General features: G+C 35.4%; 1 protein-coding gene across 1 annotated transcript; it reads left to right on the top strand.

Annotated features, from left to right (window-relative positions):
* Nucleotides 1-450: 450 nt before the first annotated feature.
* Nucleotides 451-18069, top strand: LOC139711887 (apicoplast pyruvate carrier 1-like). Its single transcript, XM_071623735.1, has 11 exons — nucleotides 451-584; nucleotides 2168-2235; nucleotides 7231-7352; nucleotides 8264-8390; nucleotides 10850-10998; nucleotides 11805-11925; nucleotides 12757-12918; nucleotides 13243-13365; nucleotides 16464-16618; nucleotides 17272-17426; nucleotides 17968-18069. The coding sequence occupies exons 1-11, from the start codon at nucleotides 497-499 to the stop codon at nucleotides 18021-18023; spliced, it is 1326 nt and encodes a 441-aa protein (XP_071479836.1). The 5' UTR covers nucleotides 451-496; the 3' UTR covers nucleotides 18024-18069.
* The last annotated feature ends 1173 nt before the right edge of the window (nucleotides 18070-19242 follow it).

The raw sequence follows: 19242 nt of genomic DNA, 5'->3' as shown, positions 1-19242 counted from the left end.
GATAAATGATATAACGTCTTTCATGACACTTTAGTTACTGCCATCAGTACCTGGCTGGACATCGATCGTTTCATTTTAAGGTGACGTTAAACAATTTCATGTTCATCAGTTGGATACATAATACTGTATATATGATATAAAATCTGAGATTAACATGATGGGGCAAAGTCCTTTAATCTTAAGAATGGAACCCTCCGCCCACACACAGTCATATACCTGTGGAGTCACAAGCGTAGCAATTACTTAGGCGAGTATAGAGTGGTGGACGGATGCGTTGAATGAGACAGCGTATGGCGTCGGCGACAAGTGAAGCTGATGTACTCCAATAAGGTTCTATACGCATGTCTACGGCATCACCTCACTACAACAAGTGTGCAGCATCTACATCCCCATTAAGACGGCGGGAGAACATCGATACCATATGTTACGAGTAACGGATACCTTCAGCAACTGGATTTCTTATGAATAACGGCTGTTCTGGTTTGTTATAGGCACGATGCCCTCAGTGGGGATATGGCGAGGTTGGGTGGCTGTTGTTGGCAGCATTCTGGTGCATTTAACCCTAGGGACGATGTACTCATATGGTGAGTAGACCATCTAATGATCGCATCTCGTTGATGTAGAGAATTGTATGCCCTCCTTTACTGCCACTGACTGCTGCAGACTGCCGATCATAATTATGTTCGCCCAGCTTTGCCATATGCCAAGAATTATGACTTCGCTGTGTAAGCGACCAATATCTATTTAGAGGTCTGTTGATATTAGCAATAAAATGACGCTTTATGGCGAAACATTATATTTTTGAGATTGTACTCTGAATCTCTCCTGTGTATCATGGCTTACCAAATGAAGCACATGTAGATGAACTTTTGTGAGATGATTTTACAGTGTGTAGGAGGTAGATGTACAAATACAAGGTACAAAAATATTTTGGTAAAGAGATTCAAGATGAGATTGGTGAAAGCTGTAAAAAGGAAATTCATGGTCCTCTGTAGGAAATGATGGACTGTACATGTTTTTGTTATCATTGTCACAGTACTGTATATAGTGTACGTTTTATGTATGATACCATAAAAGGATCATGCAAACATGCACTCTCAGGTTTAAGGTTTGCAAAAGATCATAAAATCATTGAACTTCACTCCAGGCAGTATGCTTTACAGTTCACTCTGAGCTGTAGAATTTGTGTTGTGGATATTTACTACAACTTTATAATGTAGAATGAGAGTTTACCCCACAATAAATCAAATAGATAAATAAATCCATAGACAATAAACCCAGAAACATCATGATTATGAGGCTCTGTGTGACATCAATTCGTTTGAGCAGTATAATATAATTGGGATTTATTCGTCATTCTCTATTTAGGACAGTGAAATGGTAATGGAAAATTTATGACATTTGCAGATATATGCCAACATGTATTCCACACTGATAACCCATCTCAGAAGATACACCATACACCTCTAGTGTATACTGTTTCTGAGAACCTTTCTCCGTATAATTCAAATAAAAATTGATTTGTCAAAGTTGTGTGGTCTGACTAACACTCTAATTCTGCTGTACAGGCAAATCAAAGGAAAATGCTATTGCAAATTGGTAGTGTCTAAGACATTCAGCACACATTGTTCGGAATACTCCATGATATGTTTGCAATTAGCCCATTTTCCAGCTCTTGATATTTTACAAAATGTGGGCGTTGAAAAATGTGTCAGTCATTGATACTTGTGCGTATAAGAAGCTCAAGTGACCCTAATCTTTAAGCGTATATATTATCCCCTTTTCTATGAAACTGCTACTCCTTAATCTCTCGTATACCAATCACTTTTAAATCAGTTAGGATGGTCCAATGATAATAGGTTATATATCTTTAAGTTTAAAGCTTACTATTCCAAACTATGCAGAAAAGTAGACATTCATTTAAACTGACTTTTTTTTTTATTTGGATGATCACATATTGTGTGTGCATATATCTTTCAGAATATCTGAACTGTATTTCTATTTTCTGATGTGATGCAAACGTGACTTTCATTTGATCAATTCAAATCACTGAGGTCAAGGCTGATCATTTGATTTGACACCTTATCTGAACACGATTTCATATTCCACAGAAGTAGCAAAATCTTTCTTCGTTTTCTTATTTGATAATCATTCCACTACTCTGTAGGGAATATGGCTCCATATGTTACATCGTTCATCCGTAAATACAGCAAACCAGTCACATTATCATACCAGGTGAGTCAGGAGTGTGCTTTAACGTGCTGGAAAGAACACAGTGTCTCACAGTGTGTTTATACTGTGTCCACATAGACGACTATGTGAAAATGATGGAATTTCACACTGTGGTGGGGTTCTTCACAGGGCATTCACATATTAATGTTCTGTTTCACACTGTGAATTAATGATTCACACTGTGAACTGATGATTCACAATGTATTCACACTGTTAAAATGCTCGAAGTTGAACAGTGTGAAGAGATTTCACACTGTTTAACATTATGTTTCACACTGTGTTTCACAATGTGGGACACTGTGTTCTTTGCAGCAGGGTAGTGACATACATGTATTTTGTAATGAGAATAGCATTAAATCATATTCACATGTTTTACATGTAAGAATTCTTATTAGATTATTGGTTATTATTGATTATTGGTGGTAAATCATTTGTTTTAGATGAATATATTGCAATAAAAAAAATCAAATACTGGAAAATCTTAGCACAAAGGGATGCTGTGCTATAAGTCAAGGAGATATATTCATATATAAAATGTAGATGTATTGCTATTTAAAGGCACTGTGCAGTACTGGTTGAGGTTGGGATTCATGTTTTGAACATTCCTAAGTGAGATAATGAGAAACCTCTTAGGAAATATGAAAGAGCGTGTTATTTTAAGAAGGATTCCACGTTTATTTGATGAAAAATTGGTTTTGAAATGGCTGAGATATCCACAAAAAAGTGATAATAATAAAGGTGACAGGCCACGCCTTTTATTAGGATCTCTTTGTTTCACCTTGTTTTTTGATATCTCAGCCATTTCAAAACCGATTTTCATCAAATAAACTTTTGATACCCCTTAGAATTGCATGCTCTTTGACATCCCATATAGTGGTTTCTGAATTTCTCACAAAACATTACATGCTAAATCCTCACCTCGACCAGAACTGTACACACCCTTTAATTGATGTTCACTTTAATTGTTTTCTGTGCCAGATTGTTACAGAGCTTTAGAGCTATTTTTGCCTTATGTTTTCTGCACCTGTGATTAAATATAGATAGGTCACAACAATTACCTTGTTTACTGCAGCAAGCAGATGTTTTCTATACATGACTAACACTTGAAATTATAGAACCTAAGGACTTTCCCCTCTTTTGTCACCTGTGATTTATCTTCCACATTAAAGAAAATATTGTGATGTGCATTCTGCAGTTTGAGACTAGCCCAGTGTCAAGCTGATAAATCATGGGAATGTGTTTTGTAATATATGACAGATAGGTCATGAGGTTTTCACTGAGATAGATATTCTATACACATTATGCCTGACTAGTATGCAAAATCCTGGTAACTAATCATAGATGATATTTTAATAATTGCATATAGCAGAAAATAGTATCAGGATTTGTAACAAACTCTCTGAATTTCTTAGAGTGAGATGAGGGACAAATCCAAAATTAGATTGTAAATCTCAATCTGACAGATACAAAAGTCAATCTAATTTTCAAGTCTAATTTTGGATTTGTCCCTAATCACAATCTAATAGATTGATTTCCAATCTAAGGGATTCAGAGAGAAGAGTATTATCTTAATATCTGAATAATCATTTTGTCTTCAATTGAAGCTAAATTTTATTTTGGCAATTATGTGAAGAGATGACTACAATCATATTGATTGGAGCTATAAAGGTATAGACTGTTCCTTGCCATAAATTAGACAGCTACATTTCTTGGAGCTGCCCCTCGGCTAACCTCATTGATATCATATTCTCTGCTCATTTTTGTATGATGTGTACTAAAATGTGATTCATCATGTTGAACTGTTCTCATTACCTTTTCACGAGATTTGGATTTCTGTTGCTGTCATACTTAATGATCAATCGACATCACAGTGTCATAAATGAAGACAGGGCTTTTTGTGAATATAGTGTACAGTGCCTAATACCCATTCAGGTTATGTAATAGTCTCTTTAGAAGAAGCACTTATTATACTCTCCCCTATAGGTGCCTTGAGCTATAACATGCACACGCAGCCTTGTAAAATATTTCACCAATATAGCTACACTGACCTCGTCAAAATGAAGCACACTTCTTCTTAATATGACAGTGTAATTAATAAATCCACTATATCTCCTGTAAGGCAAGTATTACATTGTGTTCAGCAAATTTCTATAACAATAAATTCAACCGTTACCGTGCTCCATTGTGATATCATGCACTCTGATGTGCAGGGTGTCTGTCATATTGAGTATGTGAATTGTTTATTCAGCAATGTGAAGCCAATTGTATACCATTCCAGTCATGCAATGTAAACAAGTCTGCTGCTTATAGTGCTTGCTTAAAGGGGCTATACAATGCAATGATATGCATGTTGACTTGTGTTGATCTATGAAACCCTCAATGGTCACTTATGTGGCCGAAAGAAGATCTAAATATGTGTCATATATTTCAAAATGATAATTCTACTATCTTTCTTCAAATAGCTAATGGGATACACCCACCAAAGAAAAAAAGCCTTCCAACCCAAGATTCTGCTCCTGACATCATCATTCAATCATTGTTATTGAGTCTGTGATACCTTTGTAGCATATAATAGGTTGTTCCAGGTTAAAAAAGAGAGAGAGAAAAAAAAATAAAGCATGTCTCAGTTGTTGCCTGATGCATATAGCAACTATAGTGTATAATGTCTGCAAACCAGATTCGAGAATATTGCCAAGTATTTCCGAAAGAAAATAATATGATTCATGTATTAAAACAATTCAAATTTATAGATATTTCTTCTTCGATGGCCAGGAAAAAAGGGATAATCATTTCACCTGTTCTTATAGCCTATAAGAATATTTGAAGTGGATAACCCTTATTCCTGGCCACCAAAGAATTATGTCCATAAATTTGAATGGTTTACATGCATTATATTATTTTCTGTGGACTTCTTTTTACGACCTACTGCAGATAGGTGGATTTTAAGTAGATAAAAATATGTTTGTTAATTGTTAAGTTTTTCCATTTTTACAAAAAAAGTCGGAAAGAAAATAATTTGTGAAGTGCACAATGTTGTATAGTTGTGAAGTGATTCATTGGCAAACTATTCAACCATTCATCAAATACATTCATGGCACACACATGACATATGTCATGTTTTGTGTATGTTAGTGGTGTTGAAACGAAAGTGTATTTCTGTCTGCTTATTTCTAACTTGATTTCCTAAACATGGGGAATTTAAAGGAAAATAAAGCCAAAATATAAGTGTGGATTGAATGAAAGCAGCAATATTAGTAGAATATATTAGTGAAAGTATGAGGAAAATCAGACAATCAATATCATATTGAGATCAAGCGTCACAAAACCAACAAAAGTCGCACGCCTTGATTTTGTACGAGAGGACTAAAATAGGTGAAACGGGTCAACCCAGTCAATCTTGGAAGTTTTTCATATTTTCTTAAAGAGCTATTCTTCTGTTACATAATTCTAAAGTCTTAGATTATAGAGCAAGTAGTGGGAAATTGTGTTTTTAGCAGTTTATCTACAATACTTTCTGGCAGAATAGTGTGGTTGATAGTTATCTCTTAGAGGCCTCTTTTCATTTCTTAAAAAAAAACTCTTACACACTCTTCACTTTCAAATCTAATAACTTTTGACAAAATAGCGCTACTGCTTTGAAAGTTGGGAGTAGTCATGGATATTATGTGTTTATAATGCTTAATTGCAGCCTAATCTGATAATCCCTTTATAGTTGTTGCTCTAGAGTTTTGCCATCCTTTTTTTTTTGGGGGGGGGGGGTAGGGTCCCATTTATTGCACAGAGCACGGCTTGGTAAGATTAAGAGCTTGAATAGACCCTTTATTCTGGAGCCTCTTTTCTCAATGTGCCAGTGCACCTTTTTTTTTCAGTGTCTGCTTTCTTACCATTATTTAGATAGGTTACGAAAATCCGTTTGTGTTGAGATTAACAGCTATACATCATTTTAAAGCTGAGAGTCTACTCACCCAGAATCTGCCCTCAACTAAAATCCATGTCTGGAGATTTTTCTGTTTGTTTGTGTTTTTGTTTTGTGAGGCAGGGTCACAATTGAAAAGTTATGAATTTTTAAAGACTCGGTACCGTCATCGCTGGATAGGGAGAGTACTATACATTTCATGACTGCATTATGGAGAACAGTATATAAGAAAATAATAAAGAAATTCAATATATTTCACTTTCCTAGCATAATGAGAGAGAACTTGCCTTATCTCTTTCAAAGGGAGTAATATTTTCTTTGATTGATTTGATTTGATTTGAATTGATTTGATTTGATTTGATTTGATTTACTTCTGCATTTTCACAAAGTATGTACAACATAACAAACAATTTTCCGATGCTATGCACATTATCCAACACAAAATGAATATAAATATAATCATAATGTACCAATAATAAATATCGTACAGGTGAATTATAGTCATACAAAAATTGAAAAATCATTGATTATTCAATGGAATTGATACATACAAAGTGCAGGAGACTGTCATCTTAAGCTGAAGCTTGAGTTTGATGGCTGCCTCAGGAAAAGCATATGGCTTATTCTTCTTTACAAATCATTTAATACATATCAAATTGTGTAACCGAATAGGGTAGCTACAAAATGCATCGGTGCAACGGTGAGTTAGGGTGCAAGTACATATTATGTGCTGTTTTGTTATCTTCTTTTATGATTGTTGATGCTACATGCATTTGAAATAAAACTATGTCAATAATAAGTCGATGGAATGTGTACTTTTAATGAAAAATTATTTTCTTTTTGATTCTCCTCACATTATCTTTATATTGTTGTCCATGACGTCTTCATGGAGTGTAGTAGTCTTCTTATCCAGAGATGACAGCACTGAAACTTTTAAATTTCATAACTTTTCAGTCGATTGTCCGATTTTTGTGAAACTTTCACTGATGTGTTCTACTTATATAGCTGCGTTCACTAAATCTACATTTACATATGGCTGGCAGCGTGATTTGTGTGGTACATTCCCCCCTCCCCTTCCCTAGGAAACATCATTCATCTTTGGCGTGATGGTTTTTGGCCAAGGTATATCCATGTCTGTTGGTGGCTTCATCGAGTCAAGACTTGGTCCTAGATTCACCACCATGATCGGATGCTTCTTGGTCAGGTGACGTCATGAAAACTTCTTTAATTATTTATGGCATAAACACTTTCATCATCAAAATTAATGACACATACCTTGCTATCAAAAGTTCCTTGAGTGTATTGGTAATGCAAGTATGAACAGAGGCACTGCCATATCTGGTATTGGCTATCATTTTTAATTGAAGGTAATTCGAGATGAAAGCAAGCTTTGATCGACCCCATGAAGTCACGAAATCCACAGAATCCCACTGGAAATTTCCAAGTGATTCGTATGTTTGGCCGTTTATTGTGAATGAGAATATTCGTTCATATACATAAAAGGGGACTGCTTGTTATGACATGAGTGGAAAAATGTTGGATCTTTACACAGATTGTTCTGATCGACCTAGCATTCAAGATATATTTATGGCATGATGTCTTGGAAGAAACTGTAGCTCAATAAATTCAAAAAACCTCTTGACTTGCTTTCACAATTGCAAGGATAGAGCTACTTGCACCTAAATGGTAAGCCATCTTACATGTGTGTAATAATGATGGGATTGAGATGAGTTAAAGGCATTATTCACTATATGCATATGAATAAAAATCCAGCATTAGTTTTCTTCAAAATAGTTCTAAAATGTGAGTTAGGGATAGAAACAATCAATGTAAAAATGTTAATCAGTATAATCAATGTTAAGTATTGCTAAATATGAAGAATAATGGTTTGTTAGATTTTTTTATAGAATAAACCATCCACAGTTATGGCTTATTGAGAAAAATAATCATGATATCTCCTTATAGTTTAGGCCGTATTGTAAAAAAGAAACTCATATGGATGTTTTGTGATACAACTTACACATATGCATCAAATGTGATAACTCTGACATTTTGAAATCACTGCTCCCAATAGTAAACATTGGCTTTATCTATTAATGCATGATTTGCTCACAGCGCTGGTATGATGCTGTCTGCAGTCGCCATCAGGGTTTCTTTCTTCCTTCTTCTGCTGACCTATGGCCTCATCTTTGGGCTGGGCATTGGCATTGCCTATGTGCCTCCCATTGTCTGCTGCATAAGAGTGAGTATCTCTGAACCTCACTTCTTCTCCCTTCATTCATTCATTCATTCATTCATTCATTCATTCATTCTGGCATTCTGGCATTTTTCCATTTCTAACAGAAACGTAGATATTGTACAGAAATTAAGTACATAAATTCCATCACAGTACATGATAAAGGATAGGTTTACAGAATATTTCAAGTATATGGAAATGCTGGAAATGGGGAGGAATGCCAAAAAGCAGTGCTTGTAGGGTGCATTCCCCCCACACGTAATCCTTGATATGATAATTATTGAACAGGTTTAGGGTGACATTGGAAGCAGTACTTAAAAGTTTAATTAATTAATATCACGGTAATCACATGCAGGTAAAGGGACTGTGGAACCATGGAGGGGGGTGCTGCAGCCCCTCCCCCTAATTTGGTCACACACACACACACACACACACACACAAGCAATGATAAAACCAAATCAAGGTTCCATTCTTAAATTCTTCCTGTTTAAGGGGGAGGGAGGGTACTCTTGACCCACTCCATCCAGCCCTCAGCCTCCCACCCACCCCCAAACATGCACTCTGTGTGTGTGTGTGTGGGGGGGGGGGGGTGCTTATATATTCAAGACTGGCATGACTGGGTGCTCCTGACTGCAATTCATTTCAAAGTAGATTGTTTCCATAGCAACTGCCTCATAAATTCAGGATTGCTTGCATATCTTGAGTGGAATCAACACAACAGTAAACAGGAAAAAAAAAACCTTATAGGGTTACAAAAAAAAACCAACTACTTAGTATACAGCAAAACATACCCTATGGGTAGGTTTGCAGTACAATATGTGGGAAGTCCTAAAAAGGACTGTAGAGAGAAGAGAGAATGAAAAGAAAAGTGTCATATTGTACTCTGTTGAGCTGTTTCATATTTTAGATATAATAATGTAGTACTATAATATGCAAATAAACAAGGTTTAATACAGTGGGAAAATTCCACATAAAATGTGTGAGAGCCAGTGCTTTCCACCAGCAAAGTTCAAAATGACAAGGGGGTGATAGAACACTTTGTCATGATTGAGTGAATATATGAGAATGTGTGGGACGATAACACACAATGTGACAATGGCTGCACCTTGCTTGTCACAATTTTCAATAGAACAGGATAATTTGCAGAATAGGCTCCCATTGTACTCCAGTCTTGGTATGTCAATTCACAACTTCTATACACCCATTCTTTCTGTATCTTTATGGCAATTAAACAATGTATTCGGGTATGAAAATGTGTTTTGCCAGTATAACCTTCTTTAAAGAACCATGTTGATAGGATCACAAAAAAGAGTCTTCTTTTTCAACAACCAGCAAAACATTTTTGTAGACAAGAACACTTGACTAGCTGTATGGAGACTAGGGTAATAGTTGTGTACAGGGTTATGATGTGAATAACATGATTAAAGATGAATAAAATTGTTATATATCTTTTATTTTGTTAGACTGCAGCATAACTCAAAATTCATAAATGATTGTTTTCCTTTGCTTTAGTGCAGTAAAATGTAGACTTATGGAAGGGATGGTCTACAATTATATGGAGATCGGTGTTTTGCCCAAGCATCTGAAGTGACTCTTACAGCTGTATGATTGAGGTGTTCCACTCCCCCTCCTTAAATCCTTTGGTACACTTAAAGGGCTAGTAGGCCTGTAGTCTTGGTTGAGATGGGGATTCAGATTTGTGAGATAATTAGAAGTCACTTTAATATGAAATGATAAAGAGCATACAATTCTGAGAGAACTTGAATGATTATTTGCTGAAATTGGGTTTTTAAATGGCTGAGATATACAAAAACAAAGCAGAGCAAAGTTTTTCTAATAAAAGGTAGGTCCCCTCCTTTATTAGGACTTATTTCTTTTTGGATATCACTGCCATTTTTAAAACGATTTTCATGAAAAACAAAATTAGTTCCTCGTAGAATTGTATGTTCTTTAATACAAATGTATTTTATATATAAGTGGTTTCTAATCATTTCACAAGAATTCAAATTCTGAATCCAATCTCAACAAAAACTATACCATCCCTTTAAACTTGACTCTCAGTTTGAACTATTTCCATTACAGAGGCATCATGGTTATAGAAATGTGATTAGAATGAATATTGCAATTATATTAGTAGAATTATTTTAATGAAAATTTATGTAGAGTTATGTAATGTCTTGAACTGATATGAAAATTCTTTGTACACCTCACTGATATAGGAGGAGATAATGGTGTGGTGGTACTTTGCCAATAGTACAACCAGGTATTTCTGCAAGGACTATTGATGGATAGCAGACTCCTAATACTGGCAGAAAATTTACAAAGTGTATACATTTGAATATTTGATATCTGTGTCATAACATTTTTTTCTCACTTACTTTTCTATCTAAAAATGACCCAAACACACCACAGTGATAATAACATGATGATTGGTTGATTATCATCATATCCATGTTTTGTTCCAGTGGCTGCCACACAGAAAAGGTCTTGTCAGCGGACTGGTGGTGGCAGGCTTTGGGGGCGGGGCCTTCATTTTTAACATCGTCCAAACTGCATTCCTCAATCCACACAACCTGAAGGCAAATATTACCGATCCCACAGAACCTACTGATAGGTGAGTTGCATATAATATACTGGTTGAGGTCTCATCAGCTAGTACAAATACATCTTGCACCGCATTAACTTACCACTCACAGGGGTCAAATGCCTGTGAATAGTTGTATAGGGTAACAATACATAACAGCAATAGTAAATTCGCAGATCTGTATACTGTATATAGGTTATCTACATACCAGTGGTAAACTCTAACATCTCTTATTATTTAGAGTTCTTCTGTAAAAGCAAATAGTTGAAGAAGAATGACTCCACAACAATATATGAATTCAGTCCATTAGAAATTGAATATGCACCAGTGAAGTTTGAGAAATACTATGAGACAGTTCATCAAAAGTTACAAATCTATACAGAAGAGGACAGCTTTGGTTCAATTAGTGTGCTGTCAAGTGTCAACACAGCAGAAAGCTACATGTCCTTGTAGACTGAATGAAACAGATCTTGACTTACTTTCTTCAGATAAGGCAGGGAAGTATTAATTAACCCATACCATATGTCTGCAACAATTTAAGTCAAGGGGAATGATTTCTGTCAATGAGCTCTGTATAGGTCATATTACAGATGATGCTGGACTACTTTAAAACCAGAAAGATTCGCAAAATTAAACTGCACGCAAAAGTTCTTATCTACACTATGATGTATTGGATGCCAGTGGCACTCCGCAAAAATTTAACAGCATGACGAAAAAAAAGGTCGGCTCCAAATTTCGTGCCGCAAACATTTCTTGTTTTGAGGTAGCCTGTGTAATGTATTAGATTCATTGAATACATTTATTTTCTCATTTTTTGTTGTTGTTACCTGTGATAGATACTATGGCCAGGCTTCTATTCTGGACAAGGTTCCATTGTCCTTCATACTGCAAGGAGGAATATTTCTAGCCATTCAACTCATCGGATCTCTTCTCATCACTAATCCCCCTCAAGGATGGGTTAGTGTACCTCTTACTTTGTCTAATCTTTTGTCTAATCTCTTGGAATGTTCTGATCGAGGCTGCCAAAAAATCATATTATCTCTTATTTTGCAGTACATGTGTGTATGATGAAATATTTTCTGAGAAAATAGGTAAAATGAAACACACACACACACACACAACACACACACACACACACACACACACACACACACATAGAAGTGGAAAAGCATAATATCTGGTTAAAGGTTGATTCCTGTTCTTTTTTCCCCAGATTTTGCATGAATAGAAAACAAACGAAAAGTTTTGAAATGAAACTGAAATTGAGGGTACAAGGGAGAAACAGGCCCTGGGGTGAAATGATTCAAATTAAAGTTTACACTTACAATATTCATACTCTATGGGTTAGATGGGCATTTCCACGGTTAAAAAGTATGTTCCTGGATGTCAGGATATCTCTGTTCCAATATCCATTAACATTACACCCCCCCCCCCATACAATATGGTCTTTGAGAACACTTGAACAAAAGATAACTTAGCCCCCAGAATGCTTCAAACAAGCCATGTATTAAAATTTATGCAAACAAAAATTTTGTATGCGAACATAGGCCTGAACTGACATCTGTGTACTAACATTATGTAAATAATAACATATGATATAGTAATATGAATAATATATTATTTGACCATCATATTATAATGGTCAAATGATAAATGATCACTGGAAATTTGAAACTTACATCTTCACCAACAGATAGATATTTTATGTCAAGAGTGCAGTGTATGATGATTATTCCACTGGTCTCTACCCTGCTTCCTTTGCATCTTAATTCTCCCTTTCACTACCAGGCTAATGGATCCTTCACTGATGAGAGCAGCTTGTTGGAGTCTGAGGCCACGCCCAAACCCTCTTCCGGAGCAGTGGAGAGTACAGGAGAGGGAACAAGTGACAAAGGCAGTCAGGGGAAACTCTCCCCCAGTAAGACCCTTGCCTTTGGGACTCCAAAACCAGTATCTATGTTGTGACATTTCTTAAAGCCAAATTTAAGTCAGTTTGCCATGGCAACACTGGCACAGCAGGATTGTAACATATGTCTCAATTATGCATTGCAATGGGCTAAAATGCCCTTTACTGTCAATGGTGATGGCAGAATCCTCAAACATTCTGGAGGGAAAAAAGTGATGTATTCTTCCAATAAAGACAGAACTTATGAGGAATGCATCAATTCCCTTCATCATTTCAATAAAATACTGCTTACTTCCCATGCTGAAACAAAATGGCTGTAGCCTAATATGGCCTAATATGTGAACTCTTTGGATCTGTCTCTCTCATAGGCCTATGGTCAGACATTCATTAATGATGACCACTTCCTTGCCATCGTTGGGTCTTTTTCCGCCGTCTTCAACGGTCTTGGTCGTGTGTTCTGGGGATCTCTTGCTGACAAGTTTTCTTACAGGGTGAGTTGATGCTGTATCACCCCTACATGTAATATCAACGCTAAATGTAATATCGACCCTAAATGTAATACACCTTTAATAACCCTAAATGTAATACTTTTTAACCCTAAATGTAACATCGACCCTAAATGTAATACCACTTAACCCTAAATGTAATACACCTTGAATAACCCTAAATGTAATACACCTTAACCCTAAATGTAATAACAACCCTAAATGTAATATCGACCCTAAATGTAATACATCTTAACGCTAAATGTAATATCAACCCTAAATGTAATAAACCTTAACCCTGAATGTAATAACAACCCTAAATGTAATACATTTCAACCCTAAATGTAGTACATCTTAACGCTAAATGTAATAACAACCCTAAATGTAATACATTTTAACGCTAAATGTTATAAAAATCCTAAGTGTAATTCATGTCAACCCTATCAAATGTAACACATTTTAATGCTCAATGTAATTACGACCTTAAATTTAATACACCTCTTTATAGAGAGTGTAACCAACGCAAAATATCGGGCAAAAGGTCAGGGGGTAGGGGATATGACGCAACTTTCTATAGCAGTCACGAGCAGCAATAATTGCTTAAATCTGTTTTTGTCGTTTACCCAGGTAAAAATCACACAGTCTTATTGATTCCTTTCAATCCTGCAAAGTTAATCAGGTCCATGTGACATAGTCTTTAAAAATCTATTACTTTTATTATACGATCACACAAACATTTTGTATTCCAATCTTCATTCAGTGTTCATGATTGTTTACAGTTTTGTTGGAAAAAAAATGGGCCAAAATTCTTTGCAAGAAAATTCTGAATAAGAATAATATTGCAAGAAAAAACAAACAAAAAAATATTTCGTGTACCCTCCCCACGACAAATTGCCCCAGTTTTGTGTCACTAAGTTGTAGTGATTGCCAGGAGTAGTGAACAATGTCATTAGGCTAATATTTCGGACACTGATTTGCTGGCATGTCAATGTGTGACAGATATTTCGTCATTGAAGCACTATATAGATAATGATGGTTCATAAAAATTTAGCGAAATCTTTCTAAATCTTTCTAATTTCTAATTCTCTTATTCTTGTTTCATATAGGCGTATGTGTTTTTTTTTCTTGCAATATTATTCATATTCAGAATTTCCTTGCAAAGAATTTTTGCCCATTTTTATAAACTGTAAACAATCATGAAAACTGAATGAACATTGGAATACAAAATGTTTGTGTGATTGTATGAAAACGGTAATAGATTTAAAGACTATGTCACATGGACGTAATTAACTTTGCAGCAAACAAAGGAATTAATAAGACTGTGTGATTTTTACCTGGGTAAATAACAAAAACAAATCCAAGCAATTATTGCTGCTCTTGACTGCTATACAAAGTTTCGTCATGGCCCCTACCCCCTGACCTTTTGCCCGATATTCTGCATTGTTTACACTCTCTATAATGAGGTGTATTAAATTTAGGGTCGTAATTACATAAAGCGTTAAAATGTATTACAGTTAATAGGGTTGACATGAATTACATTTAGGATTGTTATTACATTTAGCGTTAAGATGTATTACATTTAGAGTCGATATTACATTTAGGGTTGAAATGTATTACATTTAGGGTTGTTATTACATTTAGGGTTAAGGTGTATTACATTTAGGGTTAAGATTTATTACATTTAGGGTCGATATTACATTTAGGGTTAAAAAGTATTACATTTAGGGTTGACATGTATTACATTTAGGGCTGTTATTACATTTAGGGTTGACACGTATTACATTTAGGGTTGTCTCTGTTTATTACATTTAGGGTTAAAATGTATTACATTCAGGGTTGACTCGATTATTACATTTAGCGTTAAAATGTATTACATTTAGGATTGTTATTACATATAGGATTAAGGTGTATTACATTTACGATTAAGATGTATTACATTTAGGGTCGATATTACATTTAGTGTTAATATTACATTTAGGGGTGATACAGATGCTACCTAGACCTGACTTCCTTTCTTGTTTGAATGTATTTTATTCCCTGCAGTCAGAATGGGATTCAGGTACTGATACCTCAAATCAATTTTTCCACATAAAAACTCTGAAATGTTGAATGTTATTTTTAGTTACATTGTGCCAAGGGGACAGCATCTTTGCCTGATTTGTGTAGAATACTTAGAATGCCTACAGTGAAATTATCAGAACTTGTTCAGGAGAATGAGAATCACTTTGCCACCAACTGGTGGCTTGATGCAAGGTGTATACCAGCATTAAATCATATCATCGCTATGGTGATAAAACCTTGTATCTCAAACTGTGATGAAAATCACTTTTTTAAGCCAGTTGTCAGAGTCTGAATCCTAGCTGTCTTACCCCCAAAAATAATGCTACCGTAGCATGTTAAAGATATTGTTTACATTTGGGAGCAGAGATTTAAAAAGTGTCTGAGTTATCACATTTGATGCATATGTTAGGTCAGTTGCATCACAAAGCATCCTACCATATAACGATTTTGCCATAAAGCCTAAAATATACATGGAGATATCACTATTTTTCTGACTAAGCCATAACTGGTAGACAGTTTTGTCTATAAAGAAACAATTTTATCGTTACTGTTGTTCACATTTTGTATATTTTACAATACTTAACATTGATTATACTGAGTAACTTTTTGGTACTGATTGTTTCTATCCCTAACTCACATTTCAAAAATGTTTTGAAGTACTAGAGCTTGGAGTTTGTTTCACCTGCAAATGGTAAACAATGCCTTAAAGGAAAGGTGATTCTAATTGTTATAGTGCTCTAAAACTGGCTGCCATGTTTTTTCCCTCATCTCAATATGACATTTTTGAGATATGAGGTTGTTTCATCCAAACAGCAATATGTTTTCAGCAGTATACCAACTGGTGATGTTATGTATAGGCATCACTTGATAGAGTAAAAAGAAATTTAAAGTATAATAGATCCCCACCTGACAAACCCTGTAGCTATAGGTGATGTCTTGACCAACCCATTGTACAGAAATGATCACTTCACACAGAAATGATCATTGTGCATTAAAACCATGGAGAAACTGACCATGAAGTGATTTTATTTTGCCCTGTGCAGGTGATAATGATGGTGCTATCTGGAACTACTGCTGCACTCTTCACCACATTAATTGCCACCCAGTATGTAGGTCGGGTCATGTTCTTCATCTGGGTCTGTGCCATTTTCTTCGTATTCAGTGGAAATTTCGCTCTCTTCCCAACAGTAACCGCCAGGTTAGCAATCATCAATGTTTAATAACAGTGACAGTGAGCTGGCGCTGAAACCATAAGTGTAACTATGATAGAATGCTAAATGTATGTTCTTTAATTGCCAGACTTTTGATATGTCAGGTATGTGAACTTTACACTATATGCAGTGCTAGTTAACACATTTGTCTAATAACCCTTGTTACAAACCCTATTCGGTTGACCTTTCTTTCAACATGTTCTTTTGTTTTGAAATACCCATGTAATAAACTTTATACTGTTTAGGGCAAGTGCTTCATATTCCTATAGGCTTTCACCCATCTCTATTCATGTCTTTCTACTTAGCATAGACTTTACAGGCTGAACAGGGTCCCTAACATAAAGGGTTAAAATGATGACATCTTTCAGTTTGGAGATACATATATAGTACACATACATACACACTTGCACACATAATTATACACATATATCTACACACATACATAGATGTGTTTAGCCTGTTAGTATTACAGTAAACTCCAGTGTTTCATCAGTTGGACAGATCAGACAAGATCACAAAAAGGACTCTTTTGTGGTATAAAGCGTGTATTTTTTCCCTTTTGTTTGTACATCTTTCTACGTGTAGTATTAGATTTATGATGTTGGCTACCATGTCTGCATGTTCTTGTATTTGTTCACAGGGCCTTTGGAGTCACAAGCTTTGGGCTGAACTACGGACTTGTCTTCACTGCCATGGCACTATCCACCCTCATAGGGGCTTCTCTTGCCTCTGTTCTTCATGATCACATCAGCTGGTTGGGCATGTTTCTCATTGTGGCTGCATTTTCTTTCATTAGTAAGAATTTCCTGTTCTTCTTTACGTCGCTTGAATCTATCAAGATTAAGTCTCTTAAATGTCTTATTTCTTTTATTTCATTCTCTGTTGTGATTGCTTTGAGCTGTGAGCACAGGGCCATTAGCTTTTGTAAGTCAATTCCTTGATCCTGCGTGTATTGAATAAAAAGAGAAGTATTCTAAAAAAAAGTTGCAAACATTTGAATTCTGGCTTTAGTATTTTCAAGTGCCCATTTTTTTTTTATTTCACTGAATACAGCAATACCTGTCAGCGAAAGTAATTGAAGTGCATATCTTTACCTGTAGGTGACCTGAAGAAAGAATGTATCTGAAAAAGAGGGGACAAATTACAAAATTTTCTGAGATTGAAATTTTGGGAGTTCAGCAATATTATGATAATAATAATGATAATGAATAACATTTATATAGCGCTTAATACTGATGTTTCTAAGCGCAATATATCACTTTAGTTAACAATTCTAGTCACATTTATTTGTATCTGTGTGTTCTACTTTTGTTTGGTGTGTTGTTGTTTTATCCAGGTGTTATCTTGACCATCTTCTTTCGAATGACCAACAGAGAGGGAAATGCCATCTAGACGGTCAGATTTCTTCAGCCTATCACACTGGAAGAAAGACATAAACAGGATGTTACTCAAGTCGTGTGCAGGATTGTCTCCCTCTACATGATGTTGAGGATAAAGATTGATTTGGTTGAAATGCAAAATGTTTGTCAATAGCACCTGGTTCATCTCTCTAAATTATCCAAAATTATTGGACTTACAATCTGTGAGCACATCAAAAGAATCGAACATCAAATTTAACAATAGTTAAACATGGAGTCAAGCATGAAAAAGGTCTATTTATGTCCATTCTACACTATTATTTTTTTTTAACCTTAAATATATGTATGCACAATAGTTAAATTCACAAGCACAACAAATTGGCGAGATATAAATCTTGAGATTTGCATCACGATTGAAATATTGCTATATTTTTTCCCTTGTTGACACAAAAATCCCACCAATCATCATGATCAGCATCACAATGCAAATCACAAGAAATCTCTTGCTTATCTATGAATAATCTTAAAGGACAAGTTCACCTTCATAGACATGTGGGTTGAGTGAATGCAGCAATATTAGTAGAACACATCAGTGAGAAAAAATCGGACAATCCGTTCAAAAGTTATGAATTTTTGAAGTTTCTGCTCAGTCACGGCAGGATGAAAAAACTACTATAGCTTGTGATGTCACATGAGTAAAACGATATAAAGAAAGAATAAAGAAAATTCAACATATTTTTCATTTTTCTCCCATATCAAAAGAACACTCGACTTCTCTCTTTCAGAAGGCAGGGGGAATAATATTACCCTTAACATATGTCAGTAGCAAGTCGAAGAAACGTGCACTTTATTCAAAAAGTACAGTTTTGTGAAATTCTCTTTTTATTTTCCTTATATAGTTGTACGCATGTGACATCATACACTGTAGTAGTCTTCTCTTCCAGCAGTGACTGCGCAGACACTTCAAATATTTGTAACTTTTGAAGGGATTGTCCAATTTTCCTCAAACTTTCACTGATGTGTTCTACTGATATTGCTGCATTCTCTCAATCCTTATGTACATGTATATGAAGGTGGACTTGTCCTTCAATAATTCGCTGTGCAGTAACTGTGTGAACGCTGAGCCAAATAATCTCGAAATATTACATCCCATCATTCCAAGTGCATATCACAAGAGCCTGTGCACTACACCACTGTGACACACAAGAATAACGCGCGAAGAGAAGCGCATGCAATGAAGCTCACTGTGTGTG

Source organism: Diadema antillarum, unplaced genomic scaffold (assembly GCF_040938485.1).
Source record: "Diadema antillarum isolate AM-2024a unplaced genomic scaffold, OU_Dant_1.0 seq00001725_RagTag, whole genome shotgun sequence".
Classification (NCBI taxonomy): Eukaryota; Metazoa; Echinodermata; class Echinoidea; order Diadematoida; family Diadematidae; genus Diadema; species Diadema antillarum.
The sequence above is the reverse complement of the archived record's forward strand: the minus strand, read 5'-3'. Positions and strand labels throughout refer to the sequence as shown.